Source organism: Podarcis muralis, chromosome 10 (assembly GCF_964188315.1).
Source record: "Podarcis muralis chromosome 10, rPodMur119.hap1.1, whole genome shotgun sequence".
In the NCBI taxonomy this organism is placed as follows: Eukaryota; Metazoa; Chordata; class Lepidosauria; order Squamata; family Lacertidae; genus Podarcis; species Podarcis muralis.
Window position 1 is genome coordinate 19,857,608 of NC_135664.1, and position 27,721 is coordinate 19,885,328.

The window sequence follows — 27,721 nt, forward strand, 5'->3', positions numbered from 1 at the left end:
AAAGCATCATTAAATACATATTTTGAGAGGAAGCACACATTTAAATGAGTATTTAAATATGTATTTTGAGAGGACCAACAAATCAATAAATCACGGATTGGCAGAGGTAGGTGTCTGTGTGTTGGGTGAATGTGTCTCCACCAGCTAAGCCATTCTCCTGCAGGCCCCCATTAATGAATTGGGGCTTCAATCCGCAGGTGCAGAACTTCCTATTCCACCTATTAAATATGTGGTCAGGTGGAAGTGCTGCCAGAACAGTAGACCATGTTTCATGGTGGGCATGGGCTGAGTCAACCCGGGATCGGTTTGATCCATAACCAGTCCTACAGCAGCATCAAGGCCAATCCAGACCAAATTGCTGTGTCATCTCCATGTATAGCAGGGCAGCAAAAATTGGCAGTAGCACCACTGCTTTGTAAAGCCCTGTCGATTGGAAGCTTGGGTTTGGTTGCTCCCTAAGGCAGAAATGGAACTGGACTGTGAATAGATGCATGTGAAAGTACAGTGGTACCTCGGGTTAAGTACTTAATTCGTTCCGGAGGTCTGTTCTTAACCTGAAACTGTTCTTAACCTGAAGCACCACTTTAGCTAATGGGGCCTCCTGCTGCTGCCGCACCGCCGGAGCACAATTTCTGTTCTCATCCTGAAGCAAAGTTCTTAACCCGAGGTACTATTTCTGGGTTAGCGGAGTCTGTAACCTGAAGCGTATGTAACCTGAGGTACCACTGTAAATAGATTTGTCATGTCATCTACCGTTTTTCAAATTTCAGCTACTTTTGTGTTAGCAACTATTAAGTATTGACACCATGTTCTGTTATCAAAATAATTCACCGTGTGTGTGTGTGTGAGAGAGAGAGAGAGAGAGAGAGAGAGAGAGAGAGAGGGATCAGCCAGAAGTTGCTGGACTACAGTTCCTATCAGTCCTGCCAGCAGGGGCAGCTGTGAGTTGAGATCCAACATCTGAAGACAACCATGTTGGCTAAGCCAAAGGTTTAGGAAATGACACTCATTGACACTATGTCTTTCACAGATGGTGTTTTTGAAATTGCAGGTTTTAGGCTGGAAAAGCTAGTTAGCATGGATTCCCAATACAGTTCCTCAAGTAAAAACATTTCTCTTTGGTATGTTACCTGAGAAAAGCTATGCCCTAGAAATCAAGAAAATTACTTTGTACGCAGTATCTTTTAAAATGAATTCTGCTGAGCATCTCAAGAGGTACTACAATCCTAGAGGTGAGTTGCCAGGGTAGCACACATATATTCTTAATATATTAAAATATATTGCATTCTGCCTTGAAGCTTCTGGATTGGGCAGACCTAATATAAACATAAGGAGTCACAGTCTGCCTCTGGATGCTGAAAGGAAGAAGAAGAAGAGTTTGGATTTGATACCCCGCTTTATCACTACCCTAAGGAGTCTCAAAGCGGCTAACATTCTCCTTTCCCTTCCTCCCCCACAACAAACACTTTGTGAGATGAGTGGGGCTGAGAGACTTCAGAGAAGTGTGATTAGCCCAAGGTCACCCAGCAGCTGCATGTGGAGGAGCAGAGACACGAACCCGGTTCCCCAGATTACGAGGCTACATTGTGCATTTCCTTACCCCAGGAACTCTGTATAAGTCCCAGAACACAGCCCTAGCTTCGTGCAAACACAAAATACCACTCTTGTAGGTGGTATCTCACTTGCCATTTAATTTCACCGATTCTATCAATGCAGCAAGATAGATTTCTGGAGCAGCTGCTTGTGTTTTCTACCTACAGAATGCCTGGATTTAGTTGATCAGAGTGCTACTGTCAGGGATTGGAGCACGAGAAAGAGGAGGAGGGATGGTGGAGATCACACACACACACCCCGACGCTGCAGGAGAAGAGGAGCGCAGTGTTGATTTACAGCAGGGGTTTGAGGGAAATCAAAGCTCATAGATAGGCGAACAGAAGAGTTGAGAAGTGTTAGAGGGGAACTATGGTGGTCCAGCCAATTGATGCGTTGCCACTGGAGAGTCTTTCTGATCCCCCTTCTCCCAGAACTCAGCGTTCGTTAAGAGCGCAGGAACAACCGAATCAGACATTTGACCACGAGTAGTCACCGTAAGGGCTGCTGCTAGGAAGGAAGGAAGGAAGGAGGAGCCCAGTTTGGAGCAACGCCATGATTAGGGTAGACAGTGTTCTTTTGTCTCTCTCTGTTATGAATGAATAAACTCATTAAAAAGGACTTATCTTGTTTCTCTGCTTCTTACTGCCAAAGGGAAGGAGTAGAATTCCTGAACAATTCCCGACAACTACACATCCTTGTCTGTGTTCTTTTCTTTTACCATTAAACTCAGACCCTGGACCCTAAGGAGTAAATAGGCTCTGGTTCTTATTCTCCGCGCCACCGTGGTCAGGGAAATGCAGATAATTCAACTCAGTCGGAAGCTGCCACTGCAGCTGCTGATAAAGGATGCCAAGCGATGAGTACGTTTCAAAAACTCTGCTCTCCGTTCACAACAGCCTAGCTTTCCAGTCAGAGGTGCAAAGGCATAACCTCCAAGTGTCCCGATTTTCCAAGGACAGTCCCAGAATTAAAAAGCCACCCCAGTATCTGATTTGATCAGGACTGGGGCCTTCCTAAGTTTGTTCGGGAGAGGCAAGGCACGGCCGCATAGGTGAGGCCGTTTGGTAACTCACTGCACCTGGTGGCTAGAGCCAGAAGGGATATAAGGTCAGCATTTCCCTTCAGCTCTTTGCCACAGCAACACGTTTCCTGCCTCGCTGCGTTTGGTTTCTTGCTTCCTGATCCTCGGACCTCGGCTTCTGGCTCCTTGCTTCTCGACCCTCAGACCCTTGACTTCGTGACTCCTTGCTTGCTGACCCTCGGACCCTTGACTTCGTGACTCCCTGCTTCCTGACCCTCGGACCCCTGGCTTCTGGACTCTCGTTCCTGCTCCCACCCTGCCACCTTGCTCCTGGTCCCGACGTCCTCAGCCGGGACTTCGATCGCCCATAGACTGCTGCCACTGAGTCCCAGCCTTGTGTGAATTGCCAGGTCTGAGGGACAGGCAGAGGGCAGGGCTGCCCTAGGAGGGTAGGAAGGGGCAGCAGAGTGAAGCGCAAGGAGTCTTGATTTTTTTTTAGTTGAAAAAGCATGATTTGTGTGTCTGCATCTAATTTTGCTCCTTTCTAAAATTCAACGCGTGTACTTTTTGTAAATCTACCAAGGAATAAAATTAAATTGGGATTAAGGGGTTTTTCTCAGGACGGTGGAGGGTGTGTGTGTGTGCTGTGTTTCATTGGTAGGGACACGGGTGGCACTGTGGTCTAAACCACTGAGCCTCTTGGGCTTGCCGATCGGAAGGTCGGTGGTTCGAATCCTCACGACGGGGTGAGCTCCCGTTGTTCTGTCCCAGCTCCTGCCAACCTAGCAGTTCGAAAGCACGCCAGTGCAAGTAGACAAATATGGCGGGGAGGTAAACGGTGTTTCCGTGCGCTCTGGTTTTTGTCACAGTGTCCCGTTGCTCCAGAAGCAGTTTAGTCATGCTGGTCACATGACCCAGAAAGCTATCTGTGGATAAACGCCGGCTCCCTCGGTCTGAAAGCAAGATGAGCGCCGCAACCCCATAGTTGCCTTCGACTGGACTTAACTGTCCTGTCTCATTGGTGAAGGGTAGTGACTTCTTCTGATAGGAAATGATCTGCGGAGGAGAGGGGCAAAAACGGGGAGGGTCAAGAAAGGTCAGTTATGGGGGACTGAGAAATGTCCCTATTTTCATCTGAGGAATGTTGGAAAGTATGCAAAGGGACACCGCTTTCTGCCTCTCCCAGCACACCTTGCTCATCCTTCATTTTTTCCTGCAACTCCCCAAAACCGAATCTCACATCCCACAAATCAGCTCCACTTCCCAGTGGGGAGGAGTTGCGGTGGACCATGTGGCCACCCACTCCCCTTTGTCCCCCGTTGCCCGGGGGATCCCAGCCACGTCAGAGCCCGGCCAGCCAATCCGCTGGCTGGGGGGGGCATGGCCGGGGCCGTTTAAACTGAGGAGCGAGCCAAAGGACTTCCTCTTTGGCTCGCTTCCTCAATCACCCGCCCTCCCTCCCTATTTTGCAGGTTAGGCAATGGCCTTGCTATGGACTTCGGTTGGTCGCCTTGGTTGTCCGAGGGGCCTGGTAGGAATTTTTCCACTTGGCAAATTGGCACTGGCCACTTGGTTTTCGCCTACCTCGTAGCAATCATCACAACTTTGTTAGGGTTGCGGTTAGGCATTGTTTGACCTTGTGTGGGGGAGGGGAGGTGTGGGCATCACCTGCCCCTCCATGCTTAAGGGTATTCCGTTAAAGGAATCTGGGGGTGTTGATCTAGTCTGAAGCCCAGCTGGGGGGCTAAGGCCTTGACACGACCCTGATGGGAACACCAGGGGGAGCTTGAGTTGGTTCGCATCGACAGGGCTCCCCCTACCGGTGGCTTACCCTTACTGGACTTCCTGCACAATGGGCAGGAGTCAGATATAGTCAGGTCCAATCAACGCCTAAGCCAATACTGCTCACATTCTGTAATTCAATAAAGTTGTGGCCAAAATTTGCCTAATAACATAAACCTAATATCTGTGTCCTTGTGTGAGTCATTTCCAAAGAGGGGGTGGCTGCGGGGTCTCGACACGCAATCCCTGAAGCCCTATCAGTTGTGTGCTGCCACCTGAGCCCCCAGATATGCCACTGTAGTGACAAATAGTGCCACGAGGGAAGGTGTGAAAGGTTCCTCGTGCCTCTCACATTCAACTTGTGTCAGCTTGACTTGTGCAGCTACGTAAACACCTTGTGTGTTATCACGCAGGTACTACAGCGATCCGTTTTTGGGAAACAAAGCTTCTCTAACGTCGCTGCATATAAACCTGTGTTACAAAGCTGTTTCTTTAATGGGGGGGTGGGGAGGCTGAAAAGGGTGAGAGAGGTCGAGACTTTCAGACATCTAAGCATGGCTGACGGACAGACAGATTTGAAAACTGGGCATACTGTATTGTCCTTGAGAACGATGAGTCATCCCCTACATTTAACAGTGGTATCAGGGCAGCAACGCCAGGCAAAACATATTGCTGAAGGCATGTGAAGGAATAACTTTTCAGCTGAGTGTTTTTGCCAAATGGCCCTGTTGTTCAGGTTATCTGCCCTGATAGTATTGTAAACATGAAGTCAAGGTGGAAATCACGTTCTTTTTCATTCTATCAGTGAGTGATAGAGCAAGGCAGAAACTGTTTGACAGTGGAACAGTCTCCCTCAGTAGGTTGTGGGTTCTCCTTCCTTGGAGGTTTTCAAGGCAGAGATTGGATGGCCATCTGTCATGGATGCTATAGTTGAGATTCCTGCATTGTGTGTGTGTGTGTGTGGGGGGTTTGGCCTAGATGACCCTCCCAACTCTACAATTCTGTGATTCTACAGTAAGACATGAGTGAAATATTTCCTGTGCAGACTTGGCCTCTTCAAAGTGTCTAGCACTGGATGCAAAGTTCAAGCTAGGGCAAGCACACCATTTGACACGGGCTAATTCAAGCAGCAGATGACCAAATACCATGACAGGGCAGCAAACTGGTTTATTCAATGTTATGTATACAGTGGTACCTTGAGTTGAGAACTTAATTCGTTCTGGAGGTCCGTTCTTAACCTGAAACATCTTAACCTGAGGTACCACTTTAGCTAATGGGGCCTCCTGCTGCCGCCACACAATTTCTGTTCTCATCCTGAAGCAAAGTTCTTGATAGTACCTGAGGTACTATTTCTGGGTTAGCGGAATCTGTTACCTGAGGCGTCTGTAACCCGAGGTACCACTGTATTTTCATGTACAGTGGTACCTTGGTACTCGAACGGCTTGGCTCCCGAACAAATCGGCTCCCGAACGCCGCAAACCCGGAAGTTAGTGTTCTGGGTTTGCGAACGTTTTTCAGAAGCCAAACATGTGACACAACTTCCGTGGCTGCAGGAAGCTTCTGCAGCCAATTGGAAGCTGTGGCTTGGTTTTTGAACAGTTTCGGGAGTCGAACGGACTCTCGGAGCAGATTAGGTTTGAGAACCAAGGTACCACTGTATATATTTACCCTCGCGGAAGAGGGTCACAATTTGGATTTTCTGCCTCAAGTATCAAAATGCCTTAATCAAACACTCTCACTACATTGTCTTTCTCCCTAAACTCAGTTCGCTTTGCTCACTCACTTTTTATAGGGCATCTACATGATGTTGTTTTCAAACCATTGCCCTCCTTTATTTTTTGTTCCTTTCGACTTATCTTGGATTGCATAAAATCCAACGTTTTGAAAATAACAGAACAATAGCAATTATCTCTACAGCTGTAGATCACCTTAAAATACTGTATTCTTTTTTTTTTAAAAAAAAAGGTGTGGCTTTGTTGAGTGCAGTGATATTTTATGCCAGTGAACCTATCTTTACCAGCATAACTTGATTACTGCTTTTTTGGCCAGGCACTATTTTGTCCCCATGCTTAATTTTTAATCCACCTTGTAATTAGAACAAATTTAAATGCTAATTTTTAAAAGACAGTATTTAAATAGGTACACGATATAAAAGCTTTATGCAAAGAAGTGTATAGTACAGTGGTACCTCAGGTTAAGTACTTAATTCGTTCCGGAGGTCCGTTCTTAACCTGAAACTGTTCTTAACCTGAAGCATCACTTTAGCTAATGGGGCCTCCTGCTGCCACTGTGCCGCCGCTGCACAATTTCTGTTCTCATCCTGAAGCAAAGTTCTTAACCCAAGGTACTATTTCTGGGTTAGCAGAGTCTGTAACCTGAAGCGTATGTAACCTGAGGTACCACTGTACTATCTGCAGATTGATTTAACATTTTTAAACTATTGCCTTTCTGGCCACTGAGATTTTATCCATCTATTTATTTTTGCCCTAGAACACTTTCTGATATTTACATGGTTTTACGTATAATGCTCTAAAACACGCATAATGGGAATAATCTATCAAAGCAGAGAGGGGTCTTATGTTGTTGAATTCCCATACCCATCAGCCCCAACTAGCGTGGCCAATGGACAGCAGTGATAGGGGCAGGAGTCAAACAATATCTGATGGGCTGCATCCTCCATCTCTGTATCATGACTCTGTTACTGTGAAATCACAATTCATATTAAAGGCTCTTGCCTGATAATGCACAGCAGAAGAAACCTAGTGGGTCGTACCCTATATTATTGCTGAATACCTCTGCGTGCTACCAAAATTCCTACCCTAGGAACATGCTAGAGTGTTATTTAAAGAAGAAATACCCAAATAATTCTCACTTGACTTGAATGTGTATTGTTCACATTCACACAGCCCCCTCCTACTGACCTATTTTCCTGGCAAACACTAATTACTCGTTTCTATAATGTAACTTTTAGGTGTGGAAGTAGGATGCTGTAATTATATGACTTTTCATGCCAAGGCACTTAGTGGTGCAATCTTTCGCTCACAACCCCAGAAACACAGTTGTGCACTAAGAGAGGCTGATCCTGAGAGTCTGCGGGGACTCCCTTCCTTTGCAGTTTTGGCAACTGAAGGAGGTGGCCAAAAGCAGCATGGCAGGTCCTTAGTCAGAAAGGAGGCTTTGCATAAAGTAAAAATCAGACCTTTTAAGTGTCCCCATAAAGCGAGATGAGCACCGCAACCCCAGGATCGGCCACGACTGGACCTATTGGTCAGGGGTCCCTTTACCTTTACCTTTACCTTACTTTCCAGGGACAGTCCCGGATTTACAGAAGCTGCCCTGGTTTCTGATCCGATCCTGGAATGTCCCTGTTTTCCTTAAAGGTAAAGGTAAAGGTACCCCTGACCGTTAGGTTCAGTCACAGTTGACTCTGGGGTTGCGGCGCTCATCTTGCTTTATTGGCCAAGGGAGCCGACGTTTGTCCGCAGACAGCTTCCGGGTCATGTGACCAGCATGACTAAGCTGCTTCTGGCGAACCAGAGTAGCGCACAGAAACGCCGTTTACCTTCCCGCCGGAGTGCTACCCATTTATCTACTTGTACTTTGACATGCTTTCAAACTGCTAGGTTGGCAGGAGCAGGGACCGAACAACGGGAGCTCACCCCGTCACGGGGATTCAAACTGCCAACCTTCTGATCAGCAAGCCCTAGCCTCTATGGTTTAGACCACAGTGCCACCCACCCCTATTTTCCTGAGGATGTCCTTATTTTCATTGGGGAAATGTTGGGAGGGTATGGAGTTATGCGACACCCTGAGCCAAGGATATGAGTAACTATACAACCTTTAGAAAACATCTGAAGGCAGCCCTGTATAACTTTATTATGTTTTTATGTATGCTGAAAGCCGCCCAGAGTGGCTGGGACAATCTAGTCGGATGTACAGTGCAGAAATAATAAAATCATCATTATTATTAATTATTATTTTTTATTATTATTATTATTATTATTATTATTATTATTATTATTATTATTGAATAGGATGTCCCTATTTTCATTGGAGAAATGTTGGAGGGTATGCTTTCACTTATTCCAGCCAGGGAACTATGTGGTAATGTGTGCCTGTCCTTCATCTCTTCTAACTTCTTGATTGACACTCTCAGTTTCCCTTAAGTTTACCCCCACCCCGCAGCACACAAATAATTCAGTGTTTGCCTCCAACAACCTTGGAGCCTAGTACTTTGGTCTTGTACCATAGCCATACCATGTCTCTCTTCCTCCAAAATAGGCACAAGTCAGCGAGAGATTATGGCCACATGCCTCATAGGCGTATCATTCAGCTAGGTTGCTACTGGCGCTGTCAACAGGGATAATTTAAGCACATACAAATTGGAGGGGACTAAAATAAAACACATCAGGGATGCTTTGTATGCCCCAACACGGATACTCCAGATATATCCAACATCTAGATTGAAATGGGCTGCTTTATTAATTCCCAGTTGTTGGTTTTTGTACCAGGGCCAGTTCTGTCAATTTTTATGGGGTGATCAGCTTTCGTATTATATGGATAACTTGTTGTTTTTCTTGCATCGTATCTTGCATTTTGTACACCCTTTTTTCTTATAAGCTGCCTTGGATCTTTGTTGATAAAGTACTCAAATGACATTTAACAGCAAATTATTTGCATCTCGCCTGTCAATAGCGAATCATTGTGCATTCGCATAAAAATAGTGAACTGTTATTAGTCAAACAGCTGGATCACTCTTTAGTTTTCTACATTAAATGCCGTGTTGCTCCCTTTTTCCTTTGGATGCTGTAATTGCCTTGTTTAAGAACTGAACATTTTATAGAGAGGTGTTCACAGGTGGATAAAGAATTGGCAAAGCTAGGTCCAAAGGACTTCCACGTGAAGATCATAAGAAGGGAGACTTCCAGTATCCTGCTAGACCCAAGAATCATGGGTACAGATCATGCCTGAATGTTGGTGCTTTCTTTTGTGTTTCATTTCTGGTTTGGGTACCAAGTGTTAGATGTATTAATGCTTAGAGCTGGAGTGGAGTCCAAAGATCAGGTTCAATTTTTATTTTTATTTTTTTAAAAAGGAAAGAAAATATAACTGCGTTGTAGGATGGATATGTGAAAATATACAGAATTTAACTGCAATATGTATTGAGAGAGGCAGTTATTTGTATCATGGGAAGAGCACAAATTTATATGGGTTCGTAGAAATATTGGGGGGGGGGTGGGGGGGGGAGGGAAGGAATGTTGGTGCCAAGGAACCACAAGTGAAAATAAGTTTGTGGAGTTTGTGCAAGAGTTCACACAGTGCTATAAGGGATTAACACGTGACAGTAGCTCTCATGTTTTTGAAGAACGTATTTGAATTTAGTTTCACTTGCCTCACACAACATGCAAGAAAGCAGAAGGTCTCTTCTGGATCCAAAGCCATAGTTCACCGTTCTGGCAGCCTTATGGTTACTCCAAATTTAACTTCCAAGTAAATGTGTTAATGTCTGGATTCTGCAAATCACGGCAAATGCAGGTCCCTCCCATAAAGATCATACTCTTTGTAGAGGATATAGGCTTTAAGAACTGGCGGAACGGGAAGCCTGTTCATGGACCGCGGCTTCTGTGTCCCCTCCAATCCCATACATTTACGTATTTTCAGGCGGCACAAATGCTTTAGCGGGCGAGGATTCTCTGGAAGACGAAAATGAAACAAAAGAGGGAAATGCAATGGAAAATATGTCCCATTAACTTAGTGACTATCTAAGAGGCATGGGGAGGGTGATCAGTTCACACTACAAACAACCAGCATAGCACATAGCAAATACGATGCCAGCACAACCTAAAAAATATGTCTATTTAAAAATGTGTACAGTATATTTTTCCTCTGCCCTCCTTGTCCCTTTCCCCCTTTGTGTTGTTTTTCTTTAAGACTATGAGCAATGCAGGCAGGGACTGTCTTGTTTTAACTGATTGTAATGTAAGCCACTCTGGGAGCCCTTTTTGGCTGAACAAATTCTCTAAATAAATAAAATTAATAAATACTGCTGTTTTTGCCACTAATACCCATTTCTTAGAATACATTATGTGCTGCTGTGACATAATGGCTTAAGGCATATGGCTGAGCGACTCTGCTTAATACCTTGCCCATTCATGCATGATGCTATAAAAACTAATGATTATGCAGGTCAGGTGAAGAATAGAGCCAGAAAGGGGGGGTGGGTCACCTAGTTCAACCCTCTGCAATGCAGGTATATATCAACACAGCAGTCTCACATCCGATCTGAAACCATACCGGACCCTGCTTAGCTTTGCAAACATGCCAGCAGTTTCATCGCTGGACCACTAGGAAGAAAGCAAGCTTTTTTTGTGGCTCACTGCCTTTACCAATAGAGTTTCTAAAGGGCAATATTCAAATTAAACCACATTCGCAAATGGATTACCACTAGTGCACTGGGATTCCCACCCCACTTATCCCCCTCATGTGTCCTGCGTTGTCCCAAATCTGCTCAAGGTTTTAGGGAAATCGCAGGTGGAGATCATTCCGTTGTGGAAGGAGAAACCCTGCACTGATGGAATGCATACCTTAGAACTATGCTGAATGCAACCCATAATATTTCTCCCCCCCCCCCCCCGCATCAGGGGTTACAAAGCAAGCTCTCTCCCTTGCTGCATCCACTCTGACAATCCCACACATCCCAAGATTCATCCCTCCATCTGGGTTCTTATCTTTTTTCGCTGGGCAGAGTATTACTAGACTTCCCTCCGCTATTCTCCTGATTCTTAACACATTTATATGGAAGTAAATCCTCTTTATTCTAAGTAAAAATGCTTAAAAGCAGGGGATATATAATCCCTCAGAAATAAATGGGGCTACTGACAGAACGTATTCAAGTGATCCAAAATACACACTTTTGGATCTATGAAAAATGTGGTCCAGCTATTATTTACAGAATTCAACAACATGCATATTTCCAAGCCAGGACTGCACATTTACCTAATATCTGCTGGATCTCTGCCCATTCTTTCTGGGTCTCCAGGACAAACTTAAGTTTTGTGCAAAGGGGAACATAATCCATGTAATCTATCAAAATACGAACGATGGGTCCTACTAAATGTTTCATCCAAGGAACGGTGATAAAGTCACAGAACTGAAACGAAATATACCCAGTGTTATTTTTTAAATCTCCCAAGGTATATGTCCTTGCAATAAAACTGTGCAGAATTCACAAATATATCATGATAAAATACAATGCAATAATCCAAGAACAATGGCACTTTGCTTTAAGAGACTGAAGAGAATTCTAGATTCAGGTAGGTAGCCGTGTTGGTCTGAAGCAGTCAAAATAAATAAAAAAATAAAAAAATAATCCAGTAGCACCTTAGATGCCAACTAAGTTTGTTCTGGGTATGAGCTTCCGTGTGCAGGCACACTTCTTCAGATACACAGAGAATTCTTAAAAGATAAAAATGCCATCTTTAACTTCTACTATTCTGTGTGTCTTTGAGAGATATTGGGATGCTACATTCTGAAATGAAAACATATACATTATTTGACATCTGTTTGTGTTTGCCCTGTGAGCAACCCAATCCACAAAGCTGTTAAACTAGTATTGCCTTTCATACTGATTAACAAGATTAATAAGATTTTCTTTAGCTACACAGCACTGTTATAGTAATGTTGATTTCTTATGACAAGAAAAGATGGCAGAGGTAAACAGATCTATCACTTGTTCATATATCTTTCCCTTAATGACAATAAAGATATTATTATTATTATTATTATTATTATTATTATTATTATTAATCTAGGAACTAATATAACGTCAGCCAAACACAGGACAGACCTCTTTGCACCTAGCACCCAAGAGGCAACTAGGATACCAAGTACTGGAACGACCAGTGGTCTCTTCCAGCTTCCACTGGTACCACCTTAATATTATTTTACATTTGAGCTATTTTGTGTCTGGGATAGCTTTGTTGCCCACATAGCATTTCACATAATATTGGTGATGTTCCAGCAAAAGTTCTTCCTAGCCCCATTCGCCAATTGAATGTATATCATTTGTTCATGGAGTATTCCTTTTACCAATGGGTGATAATATCAGGTTCCTATGAAGTCAGCGTCACTAAATCAGCTGACTTGAATTTACGTACTGTGGCCTAAGTGATTTTAGAAAGCTAGACCAATGGGCCAGTGTTATGTACGCATCCCTAAGCATCCTTATCAGCTGAGGAAAGAACACAAAACACGTGCCAACATTTTCTTCTTACAATAGCCCTTAGCTAGCAGCATCAGCCTCACTCTATACTTGGACTTTGTTATCATGGCTAAAAATAGAGGAAGGGGTGATTATTCATCAAAATCTATCCCCTATGCTCCATTTTCCGTTGGAAGCAGGCACTCTAGTAATAGTGAAATGCTTACGATCTTAACTATAACAATAGGTAAAGGTAAAGGGACCCCTGACCATTAGGTCCAGTCGTGACCGACTCTGGGGTTGCGGCGCTCATCTCACTTTATTGGCCGAGGGAGCCGGCGTATAGCTTCCGGGTCATGTGGCCAGCATGACTAAGCTGCTTCTGGCGAACCACAGCAGCGGACGGAAGCACCGTTTACCTTCCCGCCGGAGCGGTACCTATTTTTCTACTTGCACTTTGATGTGCTTTCGAACTGCTAGGTTGGCAGGAGTAGGGACCGAGCAACGGGATCTCACCCCGTCGCAGGGATTCGAACCGCCTATCTTCTGATCAGCAAGTCCTAGGCTCTGTGGTTTAACCCACAGCGCCACCCGTGTCCCTTCAATTAAGAGTAGTACAGAGCAGAATGGAAAATCCTGGAAGGTGCTTACTGGATTATCTTTAATGACACAAGATGTCCATCCTGGTAACACCTCTTCCTCCGGAGTTGACCATACAAAAGAATTTCCAAAGATGTCCCCATGCATGCAGTCAAAACACAGATCCACAAGGTATCCGTGATTCAGCAGCAGCCTTAGCATCACCTCGTCATTCAAGGCGTACTGAATAGCGCTGGGGAAATGGGTGTCATTCACAAGGTTGAAGTAGCAGTTGACGTTTGCTCCGTAAGAAAGAAGCATCCTGACGATTTCATGGTTGCCAGCTCTCACGGCCACGAGGAGGCAGTTGAGAGGGTCTTTATTTGGGTCTGCGCCAGCTTGCAGTAATACTTCGGTGGACAGAATGTCGTTGTTGGAAACGGCAAAGTAAAGGGCCGTTTTCCTTTCGTCGTCGTAACTTTTAGAAATGTGCTCTGCCAGGGTGGCGTTGACATCAAAACCATTTTCAAGGAGGAGTTCCAGGCACTGTGGATTTTGGCCATCTGCCGCCGAGTGCATGGGACTCTGCCCGCTTTTCCGGATTGCAGTTTGGGATGTCACGGGAATTAGGAATTTCAGGGCCCTAAGGGGGGAAAATGAATTTAACGGGGAATCTGAAAAACACAACAGGCTGCCACACTTTTTCTGCCATCAGGAAAGCAACTGTTGTTTCAGTGCTGGAACGAGGTGTTGTGTACACTATTATTTTGCTACTTTTTCAGTTGTGGGCTTTATAGTACAGTGGTACCTCAGGTTACATACGCTTCAGGTTACAGACTCCGCTAACCCAGAAATAGTGCTTCAGGTTAAGAACTTTGCTTCAGGATGAGGACAGAAATCGTGCTCCGGCGGCGCAGCAGCAGCAGGAGGAGGCCCCATTAGCTAAAGTGGTGCTTCAGCTTAAGAACAGATTCAGGTTAAGTACGGACCTCCAGAACGAATTAAGTACTTAACCTAGGTACCACTGTAGGTACTTAACCTAGGTACCACTGAGAACTAAAGTCCACTATCTGTGTTAAAGGTATAATTATACGTACAGCTTATCAGTTGATTCTTTATGGAAGGACCTGTAGCTCACTGAGGTCATAAAGTTCAGTTCTAGCATTTCCACTTGAAAAGGTCTCAAGGTAGGAAAACGCATTTACCTGAGGTTTGGACTTCTGCTGCTACCTGGAGCAAACAGAACAAGACTGGATGGACCCAGTGGTCTACCACACACACACAAATTGTTGGTTTTCACTTAATCTATGACATGGGTAGGCAAACTAAGGCCCAGGGGCCAGATTCAGCCAAATCGCCTTCTAAATCCGGCCCGCGGACGGTCCGGGAATCAGCATGTTTTTACATGAGTAGAATGTTATTTAAAATGCATCTCTGGGTTATTTGTGGGGCATAGGAATTCATTCATTCCCCCCCCCCTCAAAAAAAATATAGTCTGCCCCCTCAAGGTCTGAGGGGCAGTGGACCAGCCCCCTGCTGAAAAAGTTTGCTGACCCCTGATCTATGAAATGGGTGTCTAGCCTACATAATCTTCACTGTGGCAGAGGTTCACTGTTGTACTGAAAAAGTGCTCTGGTCTGAAAAGGTACCTTTACTGCATTTGGAAACTCTTCGTAGATAACAATACCAACGCATGACTGATGCGGTAGTGCTAGTCATCTTTGACTGGAGATTGTTGTGCCCACACTTTTCCAACAGCACTGTGAATTTCTACATGCTTTATTAGTACAAGGTCAGACCCTCCAAGTGTCCCTATCTTCCAGGGACAGTCCTCGATTTACAGAAGCCGTCCCGATTTCTGATTTGATCCCAGAATGTCCTTTTCCTTAAAGGTAAAGGTAAAGCGACCCCTGACCATTAGGTCCAGTCGTGACTGACTCTGGGGTTGTGGAGCTCATCTCACTTTACTGGCCGAGGAAGCTGGCGTACAGCTTCCGGGTCATGTGGCCAGCATGACTAAGCTGCTTCTGGCGAACCAGAGCAGCACACGGAAACGCCGTTTACCTTACCTTCCCGCCGGAGCGGTACCTATTAATCTACTTGCACTTGATGTGCTTTCGAACTGCTAGGTTGGCAGGATCAGGGACCAATCAACGGGAGCTCACCCCGTCGCGGGGATTGGAACCGCCGACCTTCTGATCGGCAAGTCCTGGGCTCTGTGGTTTAAACCACAGCACCACCTGCATCCCAACTTTTCCTTAGGATGTCCCTATTTTCATTGGAGAAATGTTGGAGGGTAAGCAAGGTTGGGCAGCTTGTGACCATGGCTCCTCTAGCAAATTTGGTTTTTTAAGTGGGGAGGTAAATTTATAAGGAGAGCACAATAATTCTCAAAAGCGTTGAGGCACACCAAGTTCATATCTTGTTATGTACTGTATCTACTTGTATCCGGTGGCCTTGAGAAAGTTAGCACAGCGTCTCTCAGTCTAAGCCTATTTTGCAAAGCGGTGGGAATAAAGTACAATAGGAGTACACTGTAACCAACCTGAGATAGTCCAGGAAATACATCTTATTAAAGAAAAGCAAGTGATTTTCAGTGAGTTCTATGCAGGTGCTGGAAACCACCATGACTGTCTCCCTTGTTCTCTTAAAATGGCAATGGTGCCCACCTGAGAGGTGCCAGAACTGAGCTCCGGTGAGCTTCAGCTGAAGAAAGTCTTGTTTCTATGCATGTTTACTTAGAATAAGGTAAAGGGACCCCTGACCATTAGGTCCAGTCATGGACGACTCTGGGGTTGCGGCGCTCATCTCGCTTTATTGGCTGAGGGAGCCGGCGTACAGCTTCCGGGTCATGTGGCCAGCATGACTAAGCCGCTTCTGGCGAACCAGAGGAGCGCACGGAAACGCTGTTTACCTTCCACCCAGAGTGGTACCTATTTATCTACTTGCACTTTGAGGTGCTTTCGAACTGCTAGGTTGGCAAGAGCAGGGACCAAACAACGGGAGCAAACCCCATTGCGGGGATTCAAACCTCTGACCTTCTGATCAGCAAGTCCTAGGCTTTGTGGTTTAACCCACAGCGCCACCCGCGTCCCTTTACGTAGAACAGTTTTCTTAGAATAGAAGCCCCCTGTTCACTGGGGCTTATTTCCCAGGTAAATGTGCATAGGGATGCAGCCGCAGACTTTAAGCTAATTTGGGCAGGACCCTGGCACCTTCTTTGGCTTATATTATATTGCTATGGTGTCATGTACATTGGTAGTGGCACATACGTACCGAAGTACTGTACAACTAAAATCCAAAACGAAAACATTTCTATTCTTTTTCACACAAATATATGTCAGCCAGGAGAGCGAAAGGAAGAATACTCACAAATAATGCCCCTCGTACGCTGCTCTGTGTATAGGGAGCTGCCCTGCCTTATTAGGCAAATTACCATCTCCCCCATATTCCAACAGCAAAGTTATGCAGTCTGGATTGCCACCTCCAGCTGCTTCAAACAATATCGATGAGCCATCGTCAGCTGTAGCATAAACATCGCCACCTAGCGGAGGAAGACAAACCAACCATTTAATTCAAAACAATATTAAGTAAATACTCGCATTAAAAAGGGCAGCAATTTCTTTCCCTGTTTATTATTTTCTGAATTCCAAAACAGCCTCAGAGTAGAACAGAACATTTGAAGAGCTTAAAGAGATGTGTTCTTCTATAAGTGACAATCACTTGTGTTTTAAGGGTGAGCACATTTTTTGCAGGATTTGACCACCACTTCTATGCTGATCCATACATCTCAGAGAGTGATTTTTTTTGTAATTGTTATCGGTATGTGTGGAATGGAATGACTGCAACTCTTCCAATTTTATATAAGCTAAAAACTTAAATGCCTTTGTGGTGTGCTAGGGAAATAAAAATATTGTTGTGATTCTCTGTTGCAGGCACAAAAATCAACCATAAACAAAAATAAATGTTCATTATCAAGGTGCTCTGTGATAGAATTGTCACATCAAACTTGGCAGTTGCTCATTTGTGTCTTCTAGTTTACTATTTCACTACATGTGTCTAGATGATTTACAATTACAGCAATTATTAGGACTGAAACTGAATTTAAACTCAGCAACACTGGGAATCAAAAAGGAAAACATGCAAGCCAGCCCAGGTTAAAACCAGACAGTTGCAAAAAGAATAGTATGTCATATTTAATTAAGGGAGAAATGGTTCATCAACGATGTTTGGGTTATATTTTCATTTTGGCCTAAGAGCTGCATTAAAATTTCATTTTTAAATTTCATTTTTATTTACATACCACCTTTCCTACAGAGAGTTCATAGTGGTATGCAAGGTTCTCACCTTCCCCATTTTATCCTTACAACAATGTTGAGAAGGAAGTAAGCTGAGACAGTCATATGGCCAAGGTCACCCAGTGAGCTTCACGGCTCTGAGGAGATTTGAATCCTAGTCTCCCAGGTCCTAGTCCATCATTCTAACCACTACAGCATACTGGTTCATGACAGGCACGATGAGCTTTTTATAGGCTTGGGGGTTGGTGGGACCAGTCCTAAAACTTTACCAGAAGCAATGTAATCAGCTTTAATTTGAGGTGTAATTTAGGGGCTGAGCTAAAGGTTGAGAGCAGAGGAAGACGATATATATTTTATATCTTGCTAGCTTTTAAAATACCCCAAGGAGTCTTTTCAGATGAGAAAGGCTACAAATCGAAATTAATTGAGGAACAGTTGGTTGGGGACAGTGCTTCAATACAAAATACTTGAAAGAGTCCACTGCTCCTGAGTATAATGAGGATTCGGGTATAGAGAGCAAAACCAAAGAAATGAGGTTGTGTGCCCATGTGACCTTGTACTGCCTTATATAGCGCAATATTTAAATACCTGTGCAGTGCCACATCTTAATCTCAGTGTCACAAATTGTCAAAGCACTATTACTTTTCTCTCTCCTCAACATTTTATGAACAGTTAACGTGGTACAAAGAAGAGATTTCTACGGTTGGGTTTTTCCAATTATTTTTGTATATTGCTCTTACTTGAAGAAAGTCAATGCATTATAGATAGATAGATGATACCATTATAAACTCAGACACAACCCTGTGAGGGAAATTCAGTGGCATGCCCAAAGACAAAGATGTTCAAGGCTAAGCCAATAATGAAACCAAGGTCCTCCCAGTCTGTCCAACACTCTATCTCATTACACCAAACTAGTTTTTTCCTGGCTAAATAGAATGACAGGGACACGGGTGGCGCTGTGGGTTAAACCACAGAGCCTAGGACTTGCCGATCAGAAGGTCAGCGGTTCGAATCCCCACGACGGGGTAAGCTCCCATTGCTCGGTCCCTGCTCCTGCCAACCTAGCAGTTCGAAAGCACATCAAAGTGCAAGTAGATAAATAGGCACCGCTCCGGCAGGAAGGTAAACGGTGTTTCCGTGCGCTGCTCTGGTTCGCCAGAAGCAGCTTAGTCATGCTGGCCATATGACCCAGAAGCTGTACGCCGGTTCCTTTGGCCAATAAAGCGAGATGAGCGCCACAACCCGAGTCGGTCATGACTGGACTTAATGTTCAGGGGTCCCTTTACCTTTACTTAGAATGACAGTTTGACTCATCTAAGGCAGCTACCTATGTTCCTAAATGGAGTTTCGGATGGGTAAGCACAGAAGTGGACTTGAACTATGCACTCAGAGATCCTAGCTAGGTTCTGTTTGTGGACTTCCCATGGGCATGTGGTTGGCCACTGTGAGAACAAGATGCTGAACTAGATGGACTGCTGGCCCGATCCAACAGGAATCTTCTTCTATTAGGGTTCATTTGAGGTATAGTGATACTAGGGGCAGCCCAAGTCAGACCCATTGAAATCAATGAATGCAAGTTAATCATCACATAGATACCATCCTAGGTTTCTGTTCCCTGGACAGATGTGGCCTGAAAGGAGCCCCTAAAGGCCTTGGAGATGATGATGATGATGATGACGACAACAATAGCACCCCACCCATCTGACTCAGTTGCCCCAGCCATTCTCGGTAGCTTCCAACATATATAAACATAATAAAACATTACACATTAAAAGGGTTTCCTATAAAGGGCTGCCTTCAGATGTCAAGATTAGTAACTTTATAACCTTTAGAAGACATCTGATGGGAGGGTGTTCCACAGGGCAGGAGCCACTGCCGAGAAGGCCCTCTGCCTGGTTCCCCGTAGCTTCAATTCTTCGCAGTGAGAGAACCACCAGAAGGCCCTCGGAGCTGGATCTCAGTGTCTGGGCTGAACAATGGGGGTAGAGACACTCCTTCAGGTATACAGGGCCAAGGCCCTTTAGAGTTTTAAAGGTCAGCACCAACACTTTGAGTTGCGCTCAGAAACAAAGAGCCTTGCTGCAGCATAAACTGCTACCTGTTGAAGTACAAACCCACCTTTATGAATGAGATGCTCCAGCACATCACAGTGGCCGTATTCAGCAGCTACACCTAAAGGAGTTACTCCAAATCCATCTTTTAGGTGCACGTTGCCACCATTCTTCAGCAGCAGAGCAATGATGTCATTGCGACCCTGTTTCGCCGCTTCGTGCATTGCCGACCAACGTTTTACACATGGCTGATTGACGGTACAATTGAATTCAATCAGAATGGAAGCCATTTCATACGAGCCCTGTTTTGTCGCTTACAAATTGAAACAGACAAAAAGAAGAGATGAAACAATTTAGATATTGTCCTTATCCTGCACTCCTTGCAACCCCACTAAGTTCAATGAGACTTATTCTAACGTAGGTGAGTATAGCAGAGGCAGGAAATCACTTTTGGTCAGAGGGCAAAATCTGATCCCAACCAACCTCTTGGGAGCAGTATTCCAATGGTGGCTGCAGAAGAGCAACAAAAAAATAAACTTTCTGGCCAACGATGCATATGCACATGCAATAGTTCCAAAAAGCATGCACACCATTCTTCCATATTTGCAAAAGTTCCCTCGTGATCCTCTAACCCTTCCCCCAATCCCTTCATAAAATATATTCGAAATTAATACTGGCAGAGTAGGGCTTCCTCTTTCTTTCTATACCACTACTGAGACAGGATAGAAGAAGAAGAGGAGGAGTTTGGATTTGATACCCCACTTTATCAATACACTAAGGAGTCTCAAAGCGGCTAACATTCTCCTATCCCTTCCTCCCCCACAACAAACACTCTGTGAGGTGAGTGGGGCTGAGAGACTTCAGAGAAGTGTGACTAGCCCAAGGTCACCCAGCAGCTGCATGTGGAGGAGTGGAGACGCAAACACGGTTCACCAGATTACGAGTCTACCGCTCTTAACCATTACACCACACTGGCGATATGGGATACGGGGCAGGAATGTAGATCCTTAGAAACAGCAGCTTTCTGTTGCTTCTTACCTGGGCTTTTTGATGTTAATTTGAAGGGTTTAAAGTACTTGTGGCCTCTTTCAGAGGGGCAAGACCTGTCTTTTTTTCTGTATAGATGGTTTGTTTGTTTTTTAGGTTTTTATCGGTCGTGTTTATTGTAATTGGTTTTAGTGTTCATATTGTGTGGCATAAAATGTGTTCATTAAGCTGGGAGTGGGGGGGAGGGCATTCTCCAGCTGCATGTCCAGTTTCCAGGGTGATCAGCCTTTGATTCTACATGAACTAGCAGCAAGCCCAAACACTGCAAGCCATTAATGAAGCAATTACCAATCAGAAGAGGAGTCTCTCCTTTCCGGTTAGTGGTATTGGGCCAGACCCCCTTTTCCAACAGTGTCCTGACATTCCCTGCATGGCGAGATTTAGCTGCCAACGTCAACGGTGTCTCTCCATCGCATGTTTTATATTCCCACATTGCTTTATAAGACGCTAGATTTATTTTTTAAAAAAACAAACAAACAAGCAAACACCCGTATCAATGCCACATTTGTAAAAATGCACATATATTTTTAAAATTAAACAATACAGTGGTATCTCGGGTTAAGTACTTAATTCGTTCCAGAGGTCCGTTCTTAACCTGAAACTGTTCTTAACCTGAAGCACCACTTTAGCTAATGGGGCCTCCCGCTGCCGCCGCACAATTTCTGTTCTCATCCTGAAGCAAAGTTCTTAACCCGATGTACTATTTCTGGGTTAGCGGAGTCTGTAACCTAAAGCTTATGTAACCTGAAGTGTATGTAAACCGAGGTACCAGTGTAGCTTGCTTATTAATTTGTGTCTTAAGAGAACATACATGTATTTAATACATGCTTTCATCTTAACCCAAGCAGGCTCCTCTGTACAACTTCTGGATGAGATCTTGCCTGAGTAGCAGAATGCTGCATGAAGGGAAGGGAGCTAGGGAGTATAAATCCAGAACTGTGAATGAATACGCATTGGCTACCAATGGCTGCTAATCATGATGGCTATATATGCTAACTCTAGAATTAAAGACCACATTCTTCCAAATGTCAGTTGCTGGGGGAAAACATGGGGAGACACCTTTTGCTCTCACATCCTGCTTGTGAGTGTCCCATAGGCAACTTTGTGAAACAGAGTAATAGAAAATTTGATTTGACTTATTTCTATGCTGCTTTTCATTCAAATGAATCCCAAAGTGGCTTACATGCAATAACAACAACATGATAGAACATAATAGAGCATCATAAATACAGCATCTACCTGTGTTCTCCCTGATGCTGCATGGAATAATGCATGAACCAGACCTTTGAATTTAGTAAGGAAATCATTTTAAACTTATTTAAAAGTGTGTGGTCTGTTCATTGCTAGAGGCATAGAAAGAGGAGGCAAACATTTTAAGGCAGACGAAATGGGATATGCAAAAGGGTTTAACAACTTATATTCCACACTATGCTGCTGGTTAACTCTCGGAGTGTTTTATTTTATTTTTTGTATATAAATTTTTTATTAATTTTTTAACATATCATTTTCAACAGTAATTAAACATACTTTTACATCTTATTCAATTTTTTTGACTTCCATCAATCCTGTCTTGAAAATTTTCCAATCTAATCTCTTAGTATGCATATCTTATCTTAACCTTTTACATTTCAAACTCATAACCAATATCTCTATCTTTTTCTACTTTGTAACACTTCGTATATATCTCCTTACAAAACTTATTGTAATCCTACTAGCGTAATTTGTTGGTTATAGTTGCTCTTCAAGTAATTCATAAACTTCTTCCAATCTTCTGTAAATCTCTGGTCCCGCAGGTTTCGAATCCTTCCTGTCATTTTGTCCAATTCTGCATAGTCCATTAACTCTCGGAGTGTTTTAAACCCTGCTGGGAGCTCTGTCCCGTTGGAGAGTGTGCAAAACTCCATGTTTTGAATCTAGGCACACAGTCAATTCTTTTTGTTAATTACACACACATCTATTTCACCTCCACAACAATATTTTCCTTCTCTGCTAACCTGTGCCAACTTACCATCCAAGATTACTTCAAGTATCTGCTGAATTGGCTGAGCAGCAGCTTCATGTAAAGGAAACCAACCTCTCTCGTCAGCCTCATCCAAAGCATATTTGCATTTCACATAGTCTTGAAGCTCAGATACTCGACCTCAATAGAAAAAAAAAATCCAGTGTGAAATAAACCCAAAGGCTAACTCCATGAAGAGCAACGGTCATCTTTCAAAACCAGAACATCTTTAAGCAAAATAATTTGGTCAGGGTTAATTGGCAAAAAAATACAGTGATGCTGTTTTTGGGGTAGAAGTCTACAGCCCCACTCAGTAGAGTAGGAGGATGCCTGTTAAGTTGTGGGTGAACATATCAGACGACACAGCAATTCTTCAAACAGCTCTTGTTTATTCACAGGCCAGAACAGAACTGAACTGAAGGGTTCAGCCAGCCTGCTTATATAGAGCTCCACTACAACGCAACTGTAACCACTTTCTGTAACTATCCAAAACAAAAAAAATTCCTTGCAGTAGCACCTTAAAGACCAACTAAGTTAGTTCTTGGTATGGGCTTTCGTGTGCATGCACACTTCTTCACACTTTTGTTTTGACTATGGCAGACCAACACGGCTACCCATCTGTAACTGTAACTATCCAATCACTGAACGTCACTTTCAATCCCTTATTTGCATATGTGGACCTGAGTAAAAACTATCTACAGTATCCCCCTGCTGGCCCAGGGTGAGAACTTCAGTACATAACAGTGCCCAGATGCAGAATAGCTTTACCACAGTTTGAAGTAATACATATAACCATTGAAGGAGCTCCCTCCCGTTAGACTACTAAGTTCTGAGTCTACAATTACCCAACTGCACCACCATTCACAACAATAACTGATGGTAATACAACTATCTTAACAGTGATGTCGTTTAGTACTTGTACCTTCTCTTATAGCAGCTACAAGCTTTCTGTTTTGATCACTGACTGGTAGAAACCTAGTGGAAAAAATGATAGGAGAGACAAGGTAGAAATAATATCTCAGGCTTTGGGAGTCTTTGCTGCTATCTCATTGCATATATCTGCTACTTCCCCAGCCTAAATCATTGTACCAGTGGTTCTGGTTAGAGGTACATCTATGTTGAGCAACACAAAAGGACAGAAGCATGCAAAGGAGTTGCTAATTTCTCAGCACTTGGGCTCAGCATGTTTCCTAGTTCTCCCATATTTCAAAAGTGTTGTAAGACCTGCCAGATGCGGTTGGTTTTGGTTGGGCCAAATAAGGATTGCCTTTGTAAGAACTGACTGAATGCTATTACTCTTCAATAGACTGCATATTCTTTTAGGTTTATTAGTATCCATGTCAAACCATTGAAAACAGGCCATAAATTTAAATTATAAACAACTCCATAGTATCCTACAGCCTACTCTTCCAGAATAACTAGAGATTGTACCCAACAGTCAGAGGTTCTAACCAATTAGGAGAGATATGGAGGTGAAATATTGACATTCAGGCGCCAGACATTCAAACCTGGGCTGAAAGACTGCTGACATACCTTGCTTCATGATCAGGGGAAGAAGTTTGCTGGCTCCTTGCACTTTCAAGGGACTCCTGGATGCTAAACTGAACAGCATAGCCAGTGAGATGATCTTCATCAGTGCCCTCATATCCTTCCATCTTCTTGGCATGGGATTATGAGCTGTTCTCAAGCCACAAAATAAACAAGAGGTCATATCTTGATGGCTTGTGCTGAAAAGCACTCTCATTGTTTAAGTACAGTGGGGTTAATTGTTAAGCAGAGGTATATAAGAAAACATAGCGTCATAACTCTAGACAGTAGTAGGGGAAAAACAAAGTTAAAGAATGACTAGTCTTAGGCTTCACTTTCCACTCATCACTAGAGTGTACTTCCACATTTAGCTAACACTCATATGCATAGCTGTCAACTTACAGATTTGAAAATAAGGGACCAGCAGCCTTAAAAATAAGGGACCAGCAGCCAAAATAAGGGACCTGCAGCCTCACCTGTTCCAGGCACTCCAGTCTTCCTGTCCTCCTGCAGTCTGGTCAAACTCATGCTGGTAGCTTTGAGAACACTGTCCAACCAACTTTGTAACCAGAGGTTCAACTGACTAGAATCTGAATCACATGCACCACAAGGCCTATGCAGCCTCAACTTAAGATGGCTCCCCGGCCTGGCTTTGCACTGCAAAGTTTGCAGCACCACGTGCAACAAAATGGCGTCCAGCATTCAAAAACCCCCTCAGCTTGCATTAACTAGCCACACACAAGGCATGCAAGCTCCACCCCCCAGTCATTCTTAGACTTCTTATTGGGTGAGCAACACAGCCAAGCAACACAGTTGGAGCCTCCCTCCTCCCTGCCCGGCAGGGAGGGAGGGAGAGGAGCTGCTTCCTTTGAAATTTAAGGGACATCATTTAAGGGACATTTAAGGGACATCTATCAATAAGGGACAGCAGCGGGACATGGCGCTGGAATAAGGGACTGTCCCTTCAAATAAGGGACACTTGACAGCTATGCTCATATGGCCACCCAAATGAATGATTTTATGCAACCAAACTGATCAACTGTGGCTCTCTAGCAAGCCACAAAGCTTCCCTGTTCAGCATTCATGTTCAAGATTTGCACAAAATATGAAGTGATAATTTTCTCGGTTCTTTATTCTAAAGTGATTATGTATATGAGATTCTAAGCTAGCTCTTCTAACTCCATATGTGGAAAAACATCACAATTTATTGTAAAAGGACTTGATGGCTTTCTTATTGGTGGCTGTTTGCTAGGTGGTGGCCCCAGACTGGAAAACTGTTAATAACTTGACACCACACTTTTGGCTACAAAAGGCTAGCAAGACAGATGTAAGCACAGAATAGACACACAGACTGATGATTTTGCTGAAATCTGGTATTGCTTTATTCCATATATAAGAGAGACAGAAAGCAATTGAGATATCCTCCCTCCACCCACAGGCAATTGTAGAACGACCTGTTAAGATGAGCAATGAGAAAAGAGATCACATTCAAAAACCCCATGAATTAGACACATTAGGTTAAGCTCACCTGTGACAAAGTGCTAGACATTCAAGGAAACACAGCAAGGTCGAAGACGGTGTTATGTTAATGCTATATTCAATTTTATCTTTTTGGTAATATACTGGTAAAATGATCTGAACTGGTTTCATAATGGATTGTGTTAACAATTCATAAATAAAAGCATATTTTTAAAGTTAAGCATTCTAAGAAATTAATAAAGTTCCAGTGGCATAGCACTGACAGTTTCCTTTGGAAGGAAGTCAATGGAAGCTTATTGGTGCTTTGTAATATTTGCATTTTAAAAAGCAGAGACATCACCTTGCCAACAAAGGTCCATATAGTTAAAGCTATGGTTTTCCCAGTAGTGATGTATGGAAGTGAGAGCTGGACCATAAAGAAGGCTGATCGCCGAATAATTGATGCTTTTGAATTATGGTGCTGGAGGAGACTCTTGAGAGTCCCATGGACTGCAAGAAGATCAAAGCTAACCATTCTGAAGGAAATCAGCCCTGAGTGCTCACTGGAAGGACAGATCCTGAAGCTGAGGCTCCAATACTTTGGCCACCTCATGAGAAGAGAAGACTCCCTGGAAAAGACCCTGATGTTGGGAAAGATGGCGGGCACAACGACAGAGGACGAGATGGTTGGACAGTGTTCTCAAAGCTACCAGCATGAGTTTGACCAAACTGTGGGAGGCAGTGGAAGACAGGAGTGCCTGGTGTGCTCTGGTCCATGGGGTCACGAAGAGTCGGACACGACTAAATGACTAAACAGCAACAACAATATTTGCATTTATTTACAAATATACAGGTTGAAAGCGCAGCTGAAACATTCCAGCAGACAGACAAAGCTCACTGATTACACACCAGATCTTCAGGGAGACAGCCAGCACCCTAAGATGCTTGCAGAGCCCAGACTCTGCTTTGTGCCTCCTCTGTCACACTCAAACTGTTTTTCCCCCATGCACAGATATGAATTTTCATACAGAGAATGGGGGAAGGAGGATATTCAGATGAATCATCTCTTCTGACCACCCCCTAGCTGTTTTGGCTCCCATTGAATCACGTCACCAGAATATAATTGGCTATCAACACTATGTCATGTCCATATTTTTATTTATTTATTTATTTATTTATTTGAAGTATTTATATATTGCTTTTCATCAGAAAGTTTGCAAAGCAGTTTACAAAGTGGTACAAAGTGCCTTAGGGCAACCCACACTGATAGCCCTACTCACAGAAAGCTAATATAAAACCTGCTGTTTCGTTTCAAGCTTTTTAAATAAAGAAATAAGCAGCATAATTCCCTTGTGCATTCTCAGGTTATGATTCAGCTAAAAGCTAAGCACTTCAAAGTCAGTAGTTTCTACAATATTTAAATATTTTTGTTCTCCAAGAGTAGTGTTTTTCCATAATGATTTTTGATGCTCACACGCATCCTAGCAACCATAGTTTCATTAATATTAAGCACACTGGACAGGTGTTTAATATTATGTGGATAAAAACTGTAAATTGGAGTTGATTAACACATAAACAATCTAAGTGCCATTAGCTTTCCTCCCCAAAACTGAAGAAGAGGACAATAAGCATGCAGGCTCGGATTATTCAAAGCAAGATAATTAATTACAATCTATATTTGGATTTATTCCTAGTTTTAAGATACCACTATAAGGTTACCGGTAATTGACAATCTATAGACAAAGGGAGCTTCTCACCTTTTCAAAATCTTGCCATTGTTTCATTGGGCCCTGAATTTCAAACATGCAAGTATAGGCCTTGCAAATGGCTAGGTCATGTGGCGTTTCTAAAATTAAGTACACAGTTGGTAGTTAAATTAAGATCTGACCTTATCCAGCTGAAACACAAGCGGTCTCTGGCCTGCAGGAAAGTATGACACATGATAGCTCCAAAAGCTCATCAAAAGTAATCCGAGGGCTGACTGGTATAATAAGATTATCTGCAACCTGATTGGCTCAGCCAGACCACTTTAAGAAAACAAATGAGCTGTCATCTTACATTAGCATTGTAATCCCAATGAAACTGATCATTAACATTCCCATTAAGTGTAGTCAAGGATCGCACCTAGATATCAAATTCTGAAAGCACTGCTATGGACAGGGCTCC

At 43.6% G+C, this 27,721-nt stretch overlaps 1 protein-coding gene across 6 annotated transcripts; it reads right to left on the reverse strand.

The window, feature by feature from the left end:
* Positions 1–3,648: 3,648 nt before the first annotated feature.
* On the reverse strand, positions 3,649–27,468 carry ASB15 (ankyrin repeat and SOCS box containing 15). 6 transcript variants are annotated; one of them, XR_013394565.1, is made up of 11 exons: positions 27,313–27,437; positions 24,104–24,247; positions 23,493–23,545; positions 22,580–22,711; positions 20,860–21,018; positions 19,592–19,837; positions 16,548–16,719; positions 13,248–13,818; positions 11,393–11,546; positions 9,789–10,089; positions 3,649–3,670 (listed from the first exon to the last, which is right to left on the reverse strand). XR_013394565.1 is itself a non-coding variant. In XM_077935832.1 (10 exons), the coding sequence occupies exons 2-10, from the start codon at positions 24,223–24,225 to the stop codon at positions 9,917–9,919; spliced, it is 1,782 nt and encodes a 593-aa protein (XP_077791958.1). In that variant the 5' UTR covers positions 24,226–24,247; positions 27,444–27,468; the 3' UTR covers positions 9,457–9,916. The 6 variants fall into 6 exon arrangements, 5 of the variants coding, with proteins under 5 accessions (XP_077791958.1, XP_028603359.2, XP_077791959.1 ...); XM_077935832.1 differs by lacking the exons at positions 3,649–3,670; positions 27,313–27,437 and adding an exon at positions 27,444–27,468 and having other exon boundaries at positions 9,457–10,089; XM_028747526.2 differs by lacking the exon at positions 3,649–3,670 and having other exon boundaries at positions 9,457–10,089.
* Positions 27,469–27,721: the final 253 nt, after the last annotated feature.

What these genes read in the sequence shown, in the direction of transcription:
- ASB15 (XM_077935832.1), bottom strand. Translation starts at nt 24,225, where the DNA reads ATGGAAGGATATGAGGGCACTGATGAAGATCATCTCACTGGCTATGCT. An exon ending in TCCCCTGATCATGAAGCAAG is followed by an intron (nt 23,546 to 24,103) that starts GTATGTCAGCAG and finishes TTTTTCCACTAG; the next exon opens with GTTTCTACCAGTCAGTGATC. An exon ending in GTGTCATTAAAGATAATCCA is followed by an intron (nt 11,547 to 13,247) that starts GTAAGCACCTTC and finishes ATTTCGTTTCAG; the next exon opens with TTCTGTGACTTTATCACCGT.